The 22,248-nt window shown below is 44.5% G+C and overlaps 1 protein-coding gene across 3 annotated transcripts in view; it reads left to right on the top strand.

The window, feature by feature from the left end:
- TMEM232 (transmembrane protein 232) overlaps positions 1-22,248 on the top strand; it is a 286,864-nt gene that overhangs the window by 253,380 nt on the left and 11,236 nt on the right. For all 3 annotated transcript variants that reach the window (XM_040420202.1, XM_040420203.1, XM_040420204.1), the window contains one exon: positions 1,662-1,755. In XM_040420202.1, coding sequence (XP_040276136.1) covers positions 1,662-1,755 — 94 coding nt within the window. The remainder of the gene's footprint in view (positions 1-1,661; positions 1,756-22,248) is intronic.

Raw genomic sequence — 22,248 nt, 5'->3', positions numbered from 1 at the left:
AATCTTTGCAAACTAGGCTGGGAATTGCTGCATGGAGTAAAGAGTGCTTCCAGCAGGCTGAAAGTTCTATGTCGCCTGTATAAGAGCGATTGTTCTGAGAAAAGTTAATAGTTTTAATCAAACTAGACTTCATATTTTTCTTATTACTACACATAAAATGGCTACTGCATTTACATTAAATATGCATCAACTCATGAAATGCCATATGAATGGACCTGTGTTCTTCTATTTTAAATGCAGTATCGTATTCAACTGAACAAGTGAGATATTTTTCTCAGGAAGATCTGAGGTGTATTGTGATTTTCTCCTGGAAAATTATATTTTTGTTTTGTCCTTGGCTGCAGCTTCTATGGAATGATCATAATTTTACAGTACACTAAGTATGCAAGAGGGGACATGAAGCTTTTTATTATGCCAGACACTGAAGACAGCTATTAGATGTGTAGTCGCCTTGCATGTTGGTGACAACCAGCACACGAAAAGAGCAGTGCCACAATTAAACTTGATCTTGCAGGCAGGCAGTAAATTGATTTACCAGTTCATGGGTTTCGTAAGAGTATTCCATGTCAAATTAAACTAAAATAACAATTTGATTAATGAATAAAAAATAAAAATACACAAAACAATTGGCCATCTAATGTGTGTGGGGGCAACCAGACTCTTCGGCAGGTGTTCGGTATGGGGGAAGATAAGGATCAGGGTGCTGGATTTCTCCCCTCTCCCTATTCAGAACCTATACATGAACCAACATGTATACAGGGGGACTGGAGAGATAACTGTTGGATGACTTTGATGTAAAACATATGACCAACTAGAATGTGTTCACACTGGCATCATGGCTTCCATTATTATTTTAACCATGATGGCTCTGGAATAGCTCCTAATGAATCAGACAAACTGACTTATAAGAGGGTCCATTGGCTTTCAACTTTTTAATGATAAAACATTTTTTACTTGACTTGACTTTCTTACATAAATGGGGAAGAAAGTACAATTAATAGTATGTACAGTCCTTTAAAAGCAAGATATCCACAATGAATAGGACTTGTTCACACTGAATCTTTGCTTTTCTTTCAGTTGGGTTTGCAATGTTTTTATAGCAAGACTAGCATAGTGTGAACAGAGCCTAAAAAGCAAAACTCATATTTTCAATGGAGTCTGACAGCAGTTTTAAGCCCTCAAAACTGCTCACAGAGCTGAAAAATTGAGAGGGAGAGTAGTGCAGATATATCTAGAGTGATGACATTAAAGCTGCATGACTAAGAAATCCAAATTTTTAACCCACTGGTACCCCAACCACAGGTGCCAAGGGAGCGGAGGGGTCAGGAAGCACTCAGGACAGAGAGTGCAGATCACTGAACATGAGGGAACACCTCCTGGGCACTTGCCGTCATGGCACCAAGGGAATGAAATCTTTCATTTCCCGGTCATGCTACCTGCATCACCTTCACTCTAGGTATGTTTGCCCCACTCTCACTGTCACCTCAATAGTGTTGTAAGCAGTTTTGTAGGGCTCAAAACTGCTGACAAACTCATTTTACATTTGTAAGTTCAACTGTAAAATAGATAAAAATATTTAATTTTTATTCTAAGAAAAACAAATGTATTCATATACACAGTATATGGAGATCAATTATTATAAAAATTCCTTTTTTTAACAGGCAAGAGCTTCTACAGGAAGGGCCATCTCCAACACCTCCATTAACCTTTTTCACACGGACTAGTATGGATTTGCAAAAAGTTATGGAAGATCAGGTAACATGATTACATATAATGTGATACCTTTGACAAGACAGTATTTTAAAGGGGTTGTCTCATCTCGCTGTTACGCACGACATTTTGTCGCACCAATGTCGCGTGACAATAGCAAAAAATCTATCCAAGATGGATTTTTCTGCGACTGTGGAGTCGCAGTCGCAGTGTGACACCATAGACTATCATTATAAAATTGTCGCGTGACATTGTTGCGACATCAATGTCGCGCAACACATGTTGCAGTGTAGTTGTGCCTTGTGTGTCGTGCGACATGTCGTCGTGTAGCCCTAGCCTAAGGCGAGATGAGACACAGCCCTGACCACCAGCCGGCCAGGAAACAGCCTAGCGCCCCGTCGTTCGCTGTTTCAGTAGGTCCCATTGCGGTGCATGAGAGCTACGGAAACTGCATAGCATAGCAAGCTATACTGTTTCTGAGTTAGGGAAACATAGCTTGCTGTGCTACGCTGTTTCTGTAGCTCTCCATGCACTGCAATGGGAGCTACTGAAACAGTGAGCATCAGATCGCTATGCTATTTCCTGGCCGGCTGGTGGTCAGGGCTGTGTCTCGTCTCACCTTAAGTAGTGGCGTAAAGGGCCTGCAAATTAGACAGAAATAGCGCTACTGGATGGGCTTGTTTGGTATCGCTGCTCAGCTTCAATCAAGGGATCATAGACATATGATATAAATTGGCCATAAGATGCATGACTGATTTGGTGTCCAACTGCATGGTTGACTAGTGGCATTATGAACATTTACAATACAATAGGAAAAGAAAAGAAATATGCATATCAGCCATTTAGTCATACTTTATATCATGTCTGTGGCCAGACTTTTTATATGCCAAAATCTAACCATAAATTAAGTATCCACAGCATTTCTAAAACTTGCTCAGTTTTCAAGGATCCTTGAGAAGATATCTTTGGCTACTTTGTCACTAGCATTTTTACTGGATTCAGCAGGGTTCAGCAAAAATGCTTCCGTTACTGATAATACAACCATCTGCATCCGTTTTCCATTGTGGCAGAGAAAACGGATCCGTCTTGCTCCGCATCCCAGGACGGCAAGCAAGCTACAACATGTTGCGGTTTGCTCTCCGGTATGGGAACACAACTAAATGAATGGGGACAAAACTGAAACATTTTTTTCCTGTATTGAGCCCCTAGGACGGATCTCAATACCGGAAAACTAAATGAATGGGGACAAAACTGAAACATTTTTTTCCTGTATTGAGCCCCTAGGACGGATCTCAATACCGGAAAACTAAAACACTAGTGTGAAAGTAGCCTTACAGGCGTAATCGCACTGATTTATTCAGAGCAAACGAAATTCCTTTTCTTCACAAGAATGTTTCAGAATATGTTACTTCTTATTCTTTCTTTGAATGAACATCAGCTAAGTTACAGTGATATATGCTGATCTCCTCTGACATGAACTTGATATCTTAATGTTCAGAAACTCTTTTGCATTGTGTATGCTGAGCAGATACACTAAAACACAATGGCTCCATTTATATGGAACCCGAACCTGCACTTTACAAGCCTGAAAGAGTTTTAATCATTTGGCTCTTTACTGAATCTGAAAGTCTGAATGACCTACATTGGATTCCGTATTAGTAGTGAAGAACATTGCTTTTTTTCAGTAAATCCCCATAGAACTTACTCCTAAACCTGTGCCCTTGGTTTTCTTTGTTAGTGTTTATTTTTATTTTTGACAAGAAAAGGTCAACTTTACTGGACACATGCATATATCTTATTTTGTTAGATTAACCTTGTTTTAGCAGTAGATCTGGTAAAATTTGGATCATCCACTGGTGGTGTTCACCATAGAGTAATACCATTCATACTGAAGATTCATACTGCTGCTGTTCGGCTTAAAGGGGTTGTCTCATCATGGAAAATGGGGGCATATCGCTAGGATATGCCCCCATTGTCTTATAGGTGCGGGTCCCATCGCTGGGACCCCCACCTATATCCAGAACAGAGCCCCGCAAGGTGGTGGCTGGAGGACTCTGGTCCAGCCATCACCAAGCCGGCTCCCCATAGAAGTAAATGGGAGCGTCCCACACATGCGGGGCCCCCGCTCCCATTCATTTCTATGGGGCCGACAGAAATAGCCAGCGCTCGGCTATTTTCAGCCGCCCCATAGAAAATGAATGGAGGGCATCTGTGCATGCACAGTGCGCCCTCCTTCACTTGCGGATCCCCACCTATAAGACAATGGGGGCATATCCTAGCGATATGCCCCCATTGTCCATGATGAGACAACCCCTTTAAGGCTCTTGTCATAAAGGACAGGAAATTCCCTGATGTATGCATGAAAGGGGCACTATACGTCAGAGACACTTTGGTGTAAACATGAACTATTTATGTTCTCACGTTGAGGCACAAGATTCGGAGCAGTTGCTGTCACTTTCAGTGGCACACAACCATATTGGTTAGAGTCTGTAAATGACGTACTCAGGTTTGATGGTTTCTCACACACTTTGTGGGTAAATATTCTTTAACAGAAGAACAGTTGCCTAAAGTTAAAGTTAAAAGTCCTCTTCAGCCAGCATCTTGTATACTTTGCACTGGTCCCTCTGCACTTTGGAGTCATTTCAATAATCATCCTGACCAATCAAAACTGTGTACACATCAACAACACTTTTGTATTCCGAGTGCAGTCCTTCCATCCTCCAATTGCAACCTATTCTAATGCAATACTGAAATTGTTGGAACGATGCATCAGTATAATATGCAGTCACTGGCTACCAGTCGCATAACTAGAACTGACTGGGCCACACAGCAAATCTTTGAATGCCACCCCCCTGCCCCAGCAACTCTTCTTCACAACCCCCAACTCATGTGCAACCCCCACTCCTGTGGCTAGTCAAGATTGAGCTCTAAGACAAGGCCCAGCAGCCGCTCCGTCAATTTCCTACAGTGTCACTGTATATAATGTCATAGTATACTACTGTTGAGGGGGCCCTGACAATAAAATCTTTTAGTCCAACTCCTGAGGGGGCCCCTTGTGCTTCCCCTGCTTCTCCTATAGCTACGTTCCTGCTGGCTGCCTGGCAGCAGACTTGCATACTCACCAGCCTTTGTGTGTCTCTTATAATCTCTGAGTGACCTCTCTGAGGGTATTCACCTCCAGGACCCATCTCTCTATTTTATATTGCCCTCACATGGAGACCTCTGCCACTCCTTTGGCTACTTTCTCTCATAGTCCCCAGCATGCTTCTGTCTAGGGCCCAGACTTTCATTCATTCTCACTTTCACTCATGAGCTTAATGCCCACACACACACACACCAGAGGCGCCAAACATTGTTAAATGGACATACAGTATCTCAACCTCACTTAGAAATGCTGCCTGTCACATACACAGGGGGAGGAGAAGTGACCACTGAGCTCAACCCGCGCCCCTGTCCCTGCCTACTTGCCTCGCAACTCCTAGTGACAGGGGACAACCGGTCGACAAACCCTCAGCTAGGATAAGTGCAGGGAAGACAGACAATACATGCAACAGAGTAATCAAACAAGCCTAGTCAGAAACCAAGAGAGCAGCACGGTACCAGAGAAGCAAGCGGAGGATCGTCAGGAGGAAGCCAAAGTCAAAACCAGGAGGGAACGCCAAGACCAAGGGATGAGACAGACGGGTAGTATAAACACGAGCAGGAGCCAAACAAACCAAGTGAGGAATCGCAGGAAGGACCTTAATAACAGGCAATCTGTGGCCAGCAGATTGCCTGTTTAAAAAGGGCGCTAGTGGAGTCATGTGATGTGGCCAGCGTCACATGACTCCTGAGTTCCAATACAGCCGAGCGCCGAGTGATCAGCTCGGCACTCAGCCCGGGAACGGGCGATGCCGCACACACTGATGACGCAGGCGCACCTCGGCCATCCCCGCCTCCTGGAAACACGCACAGAGCGCATTGTGACACTGCCATGAAATGCTTCTAGTACTGAAGTGTCCATTGTCAAGTGAGTGCAGGATATCAGGTCATGTCAACACCGTTCCTAGTATCATCATCTAATGCAGGAATGGTGACACTGCTGAGACAATGGCTCTACTACTAATAATGTATGTACAAGGGGGTTCCTAGACTGAATGTCACAAATGTTTTATATAGCAAAGGTGCCAAGTACAGACTATGTGCAGTTTAACCCCTCTCAACCCCGAACATAAACTGTGATCTTAGCCTTACAATACTTTTCCACAAAGCCTATATCTGAATTTTCAAAAAATTTGGTTCCTCAGTGTGTACTTTGATAATCCTGAAATCAGTTTAAAATGGCGTACATTGCTCTCCTCTCTTTATGGTCCCTTTAGATTAGGATGACCATCTAGGATCCCAGGATCCTTTACAATTAGGTTATGTTGATCTTTAAGAAGGATACAGCTTGAATTAGTCTGAAAACAGCCTCATATTTCTCCTCTTACAGACATAGATTATGAGGTGGGCATAAAGAGTTATTGTTCGGCATAAACCACTACATCAGGAGAAAACCATTACAACTAGGCTAAGTGCTGCCGGTCACCCATGCTTAGTTACTTCCCTCACAGCCAGGTGTCTTCATAGTGATCCTCTGTTCAGTGCATAGCAGAGAATAGTAATAGCTTTCTGCCCTGTGTTCACTGCACTGGAGCTCATATCACCAGAGACCAGAGACCTGGCAGTGGAGATGGTGACTGAGCATGCACGAACAGCAGTACTCAGCTCAGTAGATGGACATGCACATTGTTATTTACTTTGACCACTAGGTGGCACCACACTACATAGGTAAAGGCCAACTCTTCACTGGATAATTTTTTAACAGCATGTAAATTGCTAATATGCCTAATTCTTTATGGTCCATATACATATGACAATTAATGGGGTTGTCCCATGACAACAACTTACCCTCTATCCTCTGGATAGGGAAAAAGTGTCTGGTTGGCGGGGGTCTGGTCTCTTGGGCCTTCACCGATCACTAGATTGGGGGCCAAGGTCCATCTGTTTGTATGGAGCGACAGACAAGCAGGTGTGTCCGCTGCTCCACTCTACGGTACTGCCAGAGATAGCCGAGTGTAAATGAGCGAACACGCGCCTCCATTCTGAAGATGAGCGGCAGCCTCAGTGTTCGCACCCCTGCTGATCAGACACATCCCTTTTCTGTGGATTAGGGATACATTTTTGTCATGGGGCATAATGGTTCATAATGTAATGGTGAGACAACCCCTTTAAATGGACCATGTGCTTACATGCACTGCCACCCTGAAGATACATAGTGATGGAGGCAACCACAGATCCATGACACAGATGTAATTAGCTATGTAGTATCTATTTGGTACATGTGGGTAGCCCACTGCAGACAGACTGCTCATGAGCTAGTTTCTCTGTCCATCCATAGTGTTGGTTAGTGGAGGCTGCCAATGGATGGTACTGGTCAGTGGACCCTTTATCAGTGGCCATTTTGGGGCCAGAGTGCTGGGATGCAGGTAAGTAATCAATTCAATACACATGGTTTAACCATATTAAACCAGAAAGCATCGACACAGATGAGTTAGTAACAGTCCATCACTAGCTGCTTAATCTGTTGTTCCCAACACATATGCAGCAATACTCATAGTGCCCTAATAAAACACATGATCAGTCTTGTGCCTTTATTTGTCCACCATAAAGTGCACGTTTCCAATAGGCTATGTAGATGGTTTTGTACTATGAAGCAACCTCTCTGTTCTTTTTTATTGTTCTGTTAACTGGTTAAATATTATGTGATATCCAATGATGAAAGAAATAAGCATGGATTCAGACACACGAGGAAAGTAAATGAGCGTGGCACTTAATGCTATTTCTCAGGTTATTATTTTTTCTACAGTCTTTTCTTCATCAGGCTGGAAAAAAGACTCACACTTTGCACTTTGTGATTAATATTATTATTATAATTGTTATTATTTTCCCTTTACATTTTTAAGGCTATTATCACAGTACAATCCTGATTTTATCGTTTCTACAGAATAGTTTAGAACTTTGGATAGTTTGTAATAGCTCGCTATTAGTAGTTGAAGGAAATTGTGCAGATGTGCCCTTCCTTACCTCTTGACTGAACATAAATTATCCCAAGATTAATGGCGCAATATGACCTGCTTTCAAAAATTATCATGATATTCTGTCACAAGATGTCTATCCTATATGTCTATGTGTGATCACCCAGTGGTCATATTGTGAATTACAGCCTTTCAAGGGTATTGCTAGCATGTAACAATATTATGTCAATTTTGTTTTTGTTTTCTTTTTGGAGTCTGTAATCAAATTTGATCAAAGGCAAGGGTAGACGCATCTGTGGAGTTGAGCATGATCACACACAGCTGTATTGCTTGTACTGTTTTGTACAGGATGCTAATATAAGGCATCCATAGACCTTCTGATGGATTGTACCATTCAACACCATATGTATGGAGCCATTCTCCCCTAAAAGGTTTGCTTCTAGGAGACAATATCTCTAAATACAGAATCTGAGCCTGTAGTGTACAGAGCCTGTATGGCTCCATGGACAGAAGTCTGCCATGTGCATGAGCCCTAACCTTCAGTTAGTGGCAAATTAAAAGGATTGTGCAGTGGAGTAATAGGTCATCAGTATCAGATCGGCGAGGGTAATTACAATTGCTTGTCCTATTGAATTAAATGGGACTAGTACTTGTCAGTTACACTGTACCTCCACTGCAAAGGAATCGATGGACAGGTAAAGCATAGAGGAAGCAGGGCTCGCACAAGTGCCATGACCCTTTCAAACAGCTGATTAGTGGGGGTGCAGGGAGTCAGACCCCCTCTGATCTAATACTGGTAACCTATCCTGAGGATAAAACTAAAGGAATAAATAGACCGCGCTGACTGAACAGTGTCATGTGATCGGGCTCCTAGTTAATGCTGCATCAAAGTAAAATGATATGCTGTAATCTGGAAGGAGAAAAAAGAGCAAGTGTATATTTCCTCTTAGGTGCCACCACAGGGAAAGGAGCATTACATGGTGTTCATTTGCGAGGCAATTGTCTCATTAATTGCAAAGACATTTCTTTGCCATCAGTGGTCACAACTGAGACCAGGCCCCTAAGCCTTGAGGACCCACAGAGGGGCCTTGTCAGTTACGCACAGCCGATTATGTATATTTGTCCTCAGGATGGCTATGCAGTTAGAGAGCGATGTCTCCATGCCCTGCCATTACCTTTCACAGGCTTCAGGCCTAGTGCCTGTAGCCTATTAGAGACAGGCAGCGCAATGAAGCAATAATGATTGTGCCGACTGAACCGGGCATTGTACAGCTCCGGGCAGAGACCGGAAGAGGTCTGTATCACAGCGGAGATAAGTATTTAAGTTTATTGTTTTTTCTTTTGCATCATGCTTTTGAGAAACCATGGGAGGGGCATTTTTGTACTGGCACACATAAGGAGACATGTTCTTGTACTGGCCTAAATTATGGGGGTTGCTTTGGGGACATTGGCTCTACTGGGGGCACTAAGGGGGGCATTTTCTGTACTGGTGCACATATTAAGGGAGCATTTTTTGCACTGGCACACATTATAAGGGGGTATTTTTTGCACTGACATGTATCATAAGGGGTATTTTTTGCACTGGCACGCCTTAAAGGGGGGTATTTTTTGTACTAGCGCACATTGTAATGGGGTATATTTTTTGTACTGGTGCACATTATAAACGGGTATTTTTGTACTTGGCACACATTATAATGAGAATTATTACTACTGGGTTTCTATGGGAAACATGATTACTAGTTTGGGCACAATGGGGGCATTATTACTATTGAGGACACTGTTAACACTACGTGCACTTTGGCACATCATTTCTATAGGTGGGACTTTTGGACACACTATTACTGTGAGGGGCACCCTGGCACAGTATCAGCTTAGCACAATTACTTTTTGGGGAAATTATATTTACACTATTAGAGTCAGGGACACTGTTTGCCAAGCACAGTTATTATTTAGGGCACTGTGTGCCAGTTATTGAAGGGGGCACTAATTGTGTGGTACTAGTATTTTTAGGGGGACCGTATCTGCAGTTTAGTATATTGGAGCACAGCGGGCACAGGATGGGGTGTTCAGAAGGTGGGAGGATGATGGAAGTAGGTAACTAAGATGTCTGTTTGTCATTCTCAAGAGATGCAGAGACAAGAGATGGTTGAAAGAAATCATGGTTGTCTGGTCTGAATGGAGAAGATAAGGAAAGAGAACATCTACTGTACATCAGAGGAGACGTCATTGGATGTAAGAGGTATGCGGTACTGTATTAACCTGTATGTTTTGTATTGCTGTATGTAATGTTTTTCAAGTATGTCTTTAAGGCCAGACACACATTTGCACGTTGAATGCGATAAACTCGCACAGTGTGTCAGTAAGAGGTCCTGTTCTGGCCGCTGCTTCCCTGACAGGATCACACAGCACTTTCTGTGTGGATTTCTTTGCGTTTTTTCAGTATATCTGCAGCAAAATCCGTAATTTCTAGTTGCAGATTTTGGTGTGGATGAAATGCAGTTTTGCCGAAGATCTCACTATTCCATTGAAAAGGGTGAAGTCGCAGCTAAAACCGCAAACATAATTGACATGTTGCAGATTCGGAAATCTTCAATGCAGGTCAATTTCCGCACAGAAAAAAATCTGCAAAGTGTGCATGAGATTTGTGCACTGGATTACGCACAGAAAAAACGCAACCTGTGCAGGTGGCTTTAGAATCCTGGATTGTACTGTATTACACTGACAGCATTAAGTCAGTTTAATACAATAGATTTCAGAACTCTAAGGGTTACACAGCATTATAAATCAGTATAATGCTGTACGATCCTGTCAGAGAAGCAGAGGCCAGAGCAGGACCTCTCATTGACACACATTGCGAGTTTATAGCATTCAATTCGCTCATGTGTTTCTGGCCTTACAGTAGGGCTGGAGGGGAGGGGTTAGGTTCAATTGCCAACTAGCATTTATTTTTCTGGACAACTTATCCCAAAATCAAAAACAACCATCATGAATTATGAAGATCATAAGTAATACATGTATATAGCTTAGTATACTGATAACACCGCATTACCAGCATTTATTGTGAAGTGTAAAATGATAATTGGCACAAAAATAATCTGGTCAAGTACCACTGGCCTAAAAAAAATAATGTACAGACACATCAATTATTTCATGGACACAAGAAAAAAGTCATCTATTTTGTGGTTGGCAACCCTGGTTAGGTTAGGTGCACCCCTTCCCCTTGCCACAATGTACTGAGGGAAAGGGGGCCCAAGCTGGACTCTTGTACCAGCACCATTTGCCTTTAGCTAGGCCCCTGAGCGTAATTCTAAGGGATGTAGCTTCACAATGGTCTCCCTGCCACCTGCATGTAAGAGCTGACAGGGGAGAGAGAGATGACAGGGAAGAAAGGGCAGACATAGGAGAACATAGAGACCCTGCAGTGTGAGAGGAAAGCAGCTGATCTGTCATAGCTGCCATTACACAGGCCAGTGCAATGTGGTGAGACTCTATCCCCTCTGTCTCTGCAAAGCCAGGCATGATGGGAAATGTAGGATCCATTAGGAAAACCATATCTGAGGGGAATAAAGATGGCAGACAACCCACAAATTGCACCTCAAATAAAATAGGTATACACAAGAGCTTATATCTTATTATTATTATTAGCAATGGTCTATCCTGTACTATATAGGCAAAGAAAAAAAAAACTGGCTTGCTTCTTTAAATGTATTTCTCGTAGATCTTCAAGAAGGTTTGGGCATTCGATTTTAATTTGCTCCAGAGTGAATGAATGCTGGCTAATTTGACAGTTTTGCATATAAAGAATGTATTCCATAACTGGATATTGTCCATGCAATGCTTTCTAATCCCATCTCTGCACTGTGCTCAGCAGGCTGAGAGTGCTGCCTGTAGTTCCCAACATTTAAAGAATTGTGTTGATTTTGAAAATTCTTTAAATCCCTTACATTTGTGCTCGGATCGGCTCATAATGAGAGGGTCCCCTACCTAAGCCTATACTCCCCCCCCTACCTAGAAGCAGCAGAGTTATGCCGAAACTGCTTATCGAAGGGTAGCCTAAAGGGGGCCACACCAATGATGAGTCCTGAGAAGAAGGGAGGGCTTCTGGGTGGGTCGAAAGCATTCGAACCGACAAGTGGGGGCAGGGGAGCCAGGTTTAAATAATTAAAGCCCCGCCTCCCCTCACACAAACACGGCACTCTTAATTGCCTACCACTTGTGCTCGGATCGGCTCATAATGAGAGGGTCCCCTACCTAAGCCTATACTCCCCCCCCCCCCACCTAGAAGCAGCTGAGTTATGCCGGAACTGCTTATCGAAGGGTAGCCTAAAGGGGCCAAAAGAACCATGCATAGGAGTTTGAAAAAACTTGATAACAGAAACTACAAAACCAAACTCGAAAGCCAGTGATATTTCGTATAAGGATCCAGGATATAACGCATGGAACACGCGGAACTGCGACGACCCAACCGTTTGATGACATGTACTGGCACCTTATGCATGGACGCCGCAGCTGCCGCGCCCATGCGGAAGGAATGTCCGGTGATCCAGAGAGGACCGACCCCTGAACCTGTCAACTAAACCTGAATGTACGTAAGAAAGGCCGTGGTGGTTTAGCCGGGCATTGCCTAGTTTGAGTACGGGAGAACATGCCGCTTGGACTAAATACTACACAGCCAAGCCTCCAAGGCCTGCACCGGACACCATCTGCTGTCCGTGGGAAAGTATCTGACCACCACCGATTCTCCCGGCCGTGACGTCTTGGACGAGGCCAAGGTGAGGACATAGTGTATTGGTGCCCATAAGCTCGCCTGACCTGAGGAATCCATGGAAGGCCAGGTACAAGGCTGTTTCTACCAGAGCGCTAACCTGCGGCCCGAACGGTTTACCCTGCAGTTTGTCTGTCACGGCCTGAACAAGCTACCGGTAAATGGCTGACGCACATGTCGTTTCACAACAGACATCTTGCGCAAACCCTTCAACACCGCTTTGATCGGGTGGGCGGAGAAGAGTGACGGTAGGTCCGGATGTAGCATGTACCAATGGTGCTGAATACCTGCCATGTATAGTTAACAATGCTATAGGACAGGTTTAATTGAGAGTGGCAAAACCCAGACAAAGCCCAATAGGTGAGTGATAGGCCCCCGGCCAGCGGCCGGGTAGGTGTTCTCATATCTCTGAAACGGGCGCCAAGCTGTCTTGTAAGCCCTCAGAGTATTACTGGCCAAGGAATTGGCCATCAGTCTCTCAGCTATGGTGAGATGAGAGACTAGTCCCAGCGCAGCTGGGCCTGGTGAGGCCTGGTGAATCTTTTTTTTTTTTCCCTCCATGCGTGAGAGACTCTAATGGCGGAGTCATGTGTGTAAACCTAAAGCGGAGAAGCCATGCACGAGAGACTAATGGCGGAGCCATGCGTGTAAAACTAAAACTGAGAAGCCATGCGTGAGACTCAAATGGCGGAGTCATCTGTGTAACCTAAAACGGAGAAGCCATGCGTGAGAGACTCTAATGGCGGAGTCATATGTGTAACCTAAAACGGAGAAGCCATGCGTGAGAGATTCTAATGGCGGAGTCATATGTGCAAACCTAAAACGGAGAAGCCATGCGTGAGAGACTCTAATGGCGGAGTCGTATGTGTAAACCTAACACGGAGAAGCCATGCGAGAGAGAATCTAATGGCGGAGTCATATGTGTAATCTAAAACGGAGAAGCCATGCGTGAGAGACTCTAATGGCGGAGTCAAATGTGTAACCTAAACGGAGAAGCCATGCGTGAAAGATTCTAATGGCGGAGTCCTATGTGTAAACCTAAAACGGAGAAGCCATGCGTGAGAGACTCTAATGGCGGAGTCGTATGTGTAAAACTCACACGGGGAAGCCATGCGTGAGAGACTCTAATGGCGGAGACATATGTGTAAACCTAAAACGGAGAAGCCATGCGTGAGAGACTCTAATGAAGGAGTCATATGTGTAACCTAAAACGGAGAAGCCATGCGTGAGAGACTCTAATGGCGGAGTCATATGTGTAACCTAAAACGGAGAAGCCATGCGTGAGAGACTCTAATGAAGGAGTCATATGTGTAACCTAAAACGGAGAAGCCATGCGTGAGAGACTCTAATGGCAGAGTCATATGTGTAAAACTCACACGGGGAAGCCATGCGTGAGAGACTCTAATGGCGGAGTCATATGTGTAACCTAAAACGGGGAAGCCATGCGTGAGAGACTCTAATGGCGGAGACATATGTGTAAACCTAAAACGGAGAAGCAATGCGTGAGAGACTCTAATGAAGGAGTCATATATGTAACCTAAAACGGAGAAGCCATGCTTGAGAGACTCAAAATTATTATTATCTTATTTTATTTTTTTTAAACTATAAACCACTTAAGCAGCTCCCGTATGGGCACAGCTCTGAGTACGAGCATGAAGAGCATGTCGTTTCCTGCACAGACTAACTAACATCCTGTGCCTAAATAACCCCCTTGGAACCTTATGTACGGCCGGCAGCAGGAAGCCAGCCACCGCCTATGATCTGCTCCCCCTGACCGAGCCTAGTACTCCTTCCCCTCATCCCTGCCTACCTAACGGCACGGCGGCCCATGCCAGACTTTATTGAAGATGAGGAGCCTTTACCCCCCAGCCGCGTGGGGAGCTCACGCTGCTCTCTGGCAGAATGCACCAGCCCCCCTCCTCAGCTAGGGCCGACCCACCGCCGACTGGACACTCGTACCGCATGGGGAGCAGCGCCACTCCCTGGCAATGTGCACCGGATCAGAGGGAGCCCTTCCTTTACCGTGGGCCCCGGCCCCCGCTGGTTTGAACCGTGTGCCTCGTGAGGTGCCGCACAGCTCCCTGGCATTGTGCGCCGGTGCGGGAGTGCCCCCCCTCACCTAGGGGCTGGTTATTGTGACTGGAACCCGCTGGGAGACTGAAGCTTGACCGGACCTACCTGTGACCGTGAAGGCTGACCTCCCAGGCCGTGGCTGACCCGCGTGCGTAGTCGTGACGCAACTACCCGTAGATGCCCACCCAGTGCCTGTAGTCAACGGGAGTGCGACCGCGTCTGTGGATGTGACCGACTAGCCCCTGTAGTCGTGAGGGGACCCTACATCGAGAGTAGCGGTAACGGACCATCGCCTGTAGACGTGGTAGTATTACCTCACGAGTCTGTGACATGAGACTAATGCCTGCAGTCGTGGCAGGCCTATATAATGAGTCTGTAGTCATGACAGATTTGTGCCTGCAGTCGTGGCAGGGTTTTAGAGCGGGTCTGTAGTCGTGACAGACTGATGCCTGCAGTCGTGGCAGGGCTTTATAACGGGTCTGTAGTCGTGACAGACTGATGCCTGCAGTCGTGGCAGGACTTTATAACGAGTCTGTAGTCGTGAAAGACTGATGCCTGCAGTCGTGGCAGGGCTTTATAACGGGTCTGTAGTCGTGACAGACTGATGCCTGCAGTCGTGGCAGGGCTTTGGAGCGGGTCTGTAGTCGTGACAGACTGATGCCTGCAGTCGTGGCAGGGCTTTAGAGCGGGTCTGTAGTCGTGACAGACTGATGCCTGCAGTCGTGGCAGGACTTTATAACGAGTCTGTAGTCGTGACAGACTGATGCCTGCAGTCGTGGCAGGGCTTTATAACGGGTCTGTAGTCGTGACAGACTGATGCCTGCAGTCGTGGCAGGGCTTTATAACGAGTCTGTAGTAGTGACAGACCTGGCAAAACAAAATTTATATCTATATTTTTTTTTTATTTATTATTTATTTATTTATTTATTTTTTATTATTTCAACTTCCCACGAAAGGCCACGACTGTAGGCGCCACCCTGCAAGACATGCGCCAGTGGCCTGAGCATTGATAGGCCACCATACCCAGTCCCCTAAGCCCACGCAGGAGTAAAAAGGGGGGTGGCCCACGCATGCGCCCCACACCTGACTCACCTGGCGGCCATAACAGCCACAAACCCCACAGTATCGCAAAGTAGCCAACCACCTGTGGACCTGAATAAACAAGGACAGACATGTGAGTGAGCGAACCCCGGCTGAGTGACCCTTCACCCACGCAACCGCTCCCTAGCTAACCACCGGCTTGTCGCGGCTGCGCCCGAAACCGACCCACTGACTCCCGACGTACCGTATGTGCTATGGGCGGCCAGGCTGCGTGCGCAAGGCGTAGTGGCCATCCCCCTTCCTTGAACCCTCTTTTATTTAATACTTAAAAAATTTTTTTTTTCCAACTGACGCCTGCCTTAGTGCCTAGCCACTGGTGCTGAGCAAGGAGCCCAGTACCTGGACTTCAGTACCAGCATGGCCTGTAGGTGTCGCCCTCTCTCAGACCAGGACCTGCTAGAGCACCGAAAGGGCAGTGAGCCGCACTGTGGAGCCGATGGCTGGCGTGACTGCTGCGCTGCGTGCGACGATATGAGAGCGGGAGTGTGACTCGCCGCAACGGAGCCACAGGTCAGGAGGCAGTTGTACAGTTTAGCCTGGGGGACGCTGCATGTGGGAGCGGGGTGCCTGGAGCGGATCGGAAGTGCGGGCAGTCACAGGTGCGGCTGGGGACCGGCGGGCATGCCCGGCAGCATGACATGACATAAATAACGAGACGGGTGTGCAGCCACCCGGCCTACCTATTCTCCGCAGCGATGAGCCCGACGCCGCCGACTACACGAACTAACAACGAGACACGCGACCTCTCTGGAAGGACAGCCAACCCATGAGCCGATTCGAAAGCATTCGAACCGACAAGTGGGGGCAGGAGAGCCAGGTTTAAATAATTAAAGCCCCGCCTCCCCTCACACAAACACGGCACTCTTAATTGCCTACCACTTAGTATGCAAATTGGAATTTAGGATTCAGCAGAATCTCTTCTAGTGGGATAGCTTTCCACCATCTCCTGAGATAGGGATTTGGTTACTCCATTTTGCAGGTGATACTGCAAAATAATATAGTATACATTAGGTCCCTGTTCATCCTTCTTCATCATGAAAATTAATACTTTGATACATAAATCTTGCAAGACTAATTATGCATATTTTACAGCTATGCTGCTGTTGCTTCTACTAACAAGATACTTAATTGTATAGAATTATTTGCAATTTAGTGAGCATATATTAAGTTTTGTTCTTTTGTGACTTCTTTTGCTAATTAAGTGCCTCTACAACAAATGCTTTATCTGTTTCCCACTGAAGTGTCTGAAGACAATTATTGAATTATTAATGTACTCATAACCTTTATTAAATGAAAAAGAAAACTGTAAGATAGTAAGTTAAAGGGAGCATGTCACCTCCAGTACATACCAGAATCTAGGGTAGGTGCCCCAAACATTATAACTTTCTTGAAAATATAATCCTCTGATCTTGAGAAATGCTTATTTTTATTTTTCTGCAAATAGAGTTTTGGTGCATCATGGGCGTGGTGCTCTGTTTGGTGCACCATCGCTTCACCAGTAATGCACCCAACAGCACCAATGTTTGTTTTGTGAAATTCTTGAGATTTCAGGGTGTAGGTAAAATACTGTACAAATACAACACTTCTAAGCATGGGCACTTACTCCACTTTGAAGAATGTTATATTACCCCAGGTACGAGTGTGACACATAGTTCAGAGCTTAAAGGGGGGCAAAGTGACCTGGCTGTAATGCTGCAAACACATTTTGGTGCCAACAGGAAAAATTTAAATCACTTAAAGGAACAATATTCATGGCAGTTACTGTCACTTTAAATGGTATACAAGTATAATGGCTACAGTCTCCAGTTAAGGTAGAAAGCGTTGTGGTTATGCTCACACTTTAGCAGTAGAACAGTTGTTTGATTTGTTTTTCCCTGTACCAATTCCACTATTTCTACCAGAATGAGAATAACTACAGACTTTGATTTCTGTATCAGTAATCTCCTAGTGTAGATGCAGTCTTCCCTTTCTCCATTCACATCACATAGTCTGAGTCTTTTTAGCTCTGTCCTAGCTTGTGGGCAACCAGTCTTATTGATACATTTATTGGGGCCTAACTGATGCTATGTCTGTGTGATATCTCTTGAGGGCTTCTCTTTACCGGACTCATTTTTCAAACTATTTGTTGTATCTTTCAACAACCAGAAAGACTTCAATCTTCTTCAAGATCCTGTCATTTCTAGCCTCTATCTTCCACAGTCTGCTTAGTGTCTGCCATTGTCTATACCATTGCCACCTAGCCAGTATTCCACAGGCTTAGCCAGTATCTTGTTCCGAAGGTTGGTGCCTGTATTTTTTTTTTCTGGCAATTATAATTGCTGGTAATATTTTCTGTCAAGTTCTGCGCATGTGGGCAGCACAGCACCACCCAGTTCCTGATCATTTGCCAAAAATTGAAGAAGGATGTGCTCAAGTGGACTATTGAGGTGAGATACACCCCCCAGGGCTTGTGTAACAGTGCACCCTCTCGACTTGCTGCTGACTGGGACATGGGTTGTCCGGTCGCTCCCACAAGGCAATCTCAATATGATGGCTGCAGGAGAGCGGTGGAAGGAACTATAGTAAGTTCCTTCCACTGAGCCTAGAGCATTATTTTTCCTTGAGTGTGTGTGAGCTCAGTCCATTCATAGCACAGGAGGAACTTGGCACACAATCCTGGCTCCTATCTATGCTGAGTTTTAGAGTAACTTACCCATGGCAACTATTCTTTCTAGAGGGCAGGTGTTCTGGCTTTCCACCTGTTGTGACCACAAACACAAAGATATCAGCACATCTAGGTCTGAGTGGTGGTCCTGGAGTGACAAGTGTGGTCCATGTCTGATTCATACAAGATCTTGTAGGTACATAGCTCTTTATAGGCTGGGTTCTTTCTACAATAAGGCAGATTTACCAGTGTATTTGCATACAGTGGAAGTTACAAAACGTTTATATATGAAGGATCCAGACCAAGTAGGAATTGGATAAGACCATGTCCCCATGATCATGCCCCGTAAGACCACATCCCCTTATACCCGCAGCCGGTATTTATTTGTTATACAAGGTGGCAACCCTTTATGCAGGGCACCAGAAAAAATGTCCCCTTCTAACTGACACCTCCTCTTACTTCCACAGGAAGGGTGACACCATTAAATCAAAGGTTAACCAACTTCTACTATATGTGTAATGAGGTGCCTTGCTTCTGTGGGTACAGTTAGCGTAGACAATGTAATACAGTCTCAGCACATCAATATTATCACAACCAAAGGCAGAATACCGTTGCATTATATTACAACATAACAACCTTGTAAGGGATGGATATGGATGCTAGCAGATCACTCCCTTATGGTGTGTAGGTACTATGTACTGCACTGTATTATACAAACCGGATTCCAAAAAAGTTGGGACACTAAACAAATTGTGAATAAAAACTGAATGCAATGATGTGGAGATGGCAAATGTCAATATTTTATTTGTAATAGAACGTAGATGACAGATCAAAAGTTTAATCCGAGTAAATGTATCATTTTAAAGGAAAAATACGTTGATTCCAATTTTCACAGTATCAACAAATCCCCAAAAAGTTGGGACAAGTAGCAATAAGAGGCTGGAAAAAGTAAATTTGAGCATAACGAAGAGCTGGAAGACCAATTAACACTAATTAGGTCAATTGGCAACATGATTGGGTATAAAAAGAGCTTCTCAGAGTGGCAGTGTCTCTCAGAAGCCAAGATGGGTAGAGGATCACCAATTCCCACAATGTTGCGCAGAAAGATAGTGGAGCAATATCAGAAAGGTGTTACCCAGCGAAAAATTGCAAAGACTTTGCATCTATCATCATCAACTGTGCATAACATCATCCGAAGATTCAGAGAATCTGGAACAATCTCTGCGTAAGGGTCAAGGCCGTAAAACCATACTGGATGCCCGTGATCTCCGGGCCCTTAAACGACACTGCACCACAAATAGGAATGCTACTGTAAAGGAAATCACAGAATGGGCTCAGGAATACTTCCAGAAACCATTGTCAGTGAACACAATCCACCGTACCATCCGCCGTTGCCAGCTGAAACTCTACAGTGCATAGAAGAAGCCATTTCTAAGCAAGATCCACAAGCTCAGGCATTTTCACTGGGACAGGGATCATTTAAAATGGAGTGTGGCAAAATGGAAGACTGTTCTGTGGTCAGACGAGTCACGATTCGAAGTTCTTTTTGGAAATCTGGGACGCCATGTCATCCGGACCAAAGAGGACAAGGACAACCCAAGTTGTTATCAACGCTCAGTTCAGAAGCCTGCATCTCTGATGGTATGGGGTTGCATGAGTGCGTGTGGCATGGGCAGCTTGCATGTCTGGAAAGGCACCATCTATGCAGAAAAATATATTCAGGTTCTAGAACAACATATGCTCCCATCCAGATGTCATCTCTTTCAGGGAAGACCCTGCATTTTTCAACAAGATAATGCCAGACCACATTCTGCATCAATCACAACATCATGGCTGCGTAGGAGAAGGATCCGGGTACTGAAATGGCCAGTCTGCAGTCCAGATCTTTCACCTATAGAGAACATTTGGCGCATCATAAAGAGGAAGGTGCAACAAAGAAGGCCCAAGACGATTGAACAGTTAGAGGCCTGTATTAGACAAGAATGGGAGAGCATTCCTATTTCTAAACTTGAGAAACTGGTCTCCTCGGTCCCCAGACGTCTGTTGAGTGTTGTAAGAAGAAGGGGAGATGCCACACAGTGGTGAAAATGGCCTTGTCCCAACTTTTTGGGGATTTGTTGACACCCTGAAATTCTGATTCAACATATTTTTCCCTTAAAATGATACATTTTCTCAGTTTAAACTTTTGTTCCGTGATTTATGTTCTATTCTGAATAAAATATTTGAAGTTGGCACCTCCACATCATTGCATTCAGTTTTTATTCACGATTTGTATAGTGTCCCAACTTTTTTGGAATCTGGTTTGTAGATATATTCTTCCAGTACAAATAAAAAGGTCTTATGTGGCACATGAATTCTCCCTCCACAGAGAAAGCCTGAGGTTGTACACTGGACACAATAAGTTGGCATCATTCACTATGCTTACTAAAATCATACTCAAATTCCTCAATAGAGAATATCAAAGCAGGATTTCCTAAAGCACATTGTCTGTTGTATAATACCAAATTATATTTGTATGCATTTGTATTCATTATGACATCCCAACATGTCTTCTTCCCAATTTATTGAGTTGAAAATTTCCCGTGACAAAAAACTGTTGTAAAAGCCATGATAACCCAGTGTCTCTAGATATTAGCAAATATAGCCAAGAAATCCATGACAAAGTATATGAGCTTTACATTATTAAAGCTAAAGCTCTGTGTACCTCAAGGAGCCAAGTTCTTCTACTAGTTTTTGGGGCACTGCCAATGCACTGCCAGTGGCAAGTAAATGTACTCAAACAGTTTCTACATTTCTAGGTGTTAAGAGAGAAAATGTGCTGCTACCATCCAATGCAATTCATTTGGCAGTAATTTAAATCATTAGTTTATTGAGGTTTTCAATGCCAAATGAAGTTGATATTTACAGAAGTAATCTTCTATGTGTGCACATAAACCCCATATTTATTATTCATGTAATAAGCATATTGAATTCCCAGGGACTCCCAGAGAAAGAGAACTTCTATAGCTAGCACCACCTTTTTTGAACTGGCTCACCCCTAAAAAAGTCTAAATACTCCATACTGCACTGTATTACAGATATGTTCTCCCAAATTAAACAATTGTATGTGGCTTGCAGTGATTATCTTTTCCATGGGAGAAACCTCTTTTCATATTACGTACACAGCTAGTCTCCTTTAGGAGAGCTAGTACCCCCCTAAGCCGCATTCAAGGCATCTCACTCAGCCAGCCATAATCCTACTCCATATGGATGAGGGATAAGCAACCCAAAACTTCTGTCTTTGGATGGATATCTGGCTTTGCTATTTTCCCTTGTCATGTCCCAAGGCTTGTTAAAAAGTCTGACTTTAACTCATAGGCAGACACTTCCAAAAGGTGGTGCTAGGGAGAGGTTTCTTTTTGCCTAGGAGATTATTTTCACATGGAGCACTGCCACTGTTTCTCCTTACACAGCTGATCTCCTTAAAGGGCTTCTGTCACCCCACTAAAGTCATATATATTTTTTTTGGCTACTTAAATTCCTTATACTGCGATATATCAATATATAATGCTCTTACTCATTTTCGTTTAGTAGTTTCTTCAAAAAACTGACTTTTATAATATGTAAATTACCTCTCTACCAGCAAGTAGGGTGGCTACTTGCTGGTAGCAGCCGCATCCTGCTTTCATAAAGACGCCCCCTCCTCATAAAGATGCCCCCTCCTCATGTTTATTGACAGGGCCAGCGAATGCGCTCGTCCTCTGACTGGCCCTGTCTGCGTTTTAAATCTCGCGCCTTCGCTGTACCGGTCTTCAGTCGACGCAGGCGCACTGAGAGGAGGACTCTCACTCAGCCGCTCCATTCTCAATGCGCCTGCGCCGATGACTTCACATCTACACCCGGCGCAGGCGCACTGAGGA

Source organism: Bufo bufo, chromosome 2 (assembly GCF_905171765.1).
Source record: "Bufo bufo chromosome 2, aBufBuf1.1, whole genome shotgun sequence".
Classification (NCBI taxonomy): Eukaryota; Metazoa; Chordata; class Amphibia; order Anura; family Bufonidae; genus Bufo; species Bufo bufo.
The sequence above is the reverse complement of the archived record's forward strand: the minus strand, read 5'-3'. Positions and strand labels throughout refer to the sequence as shown.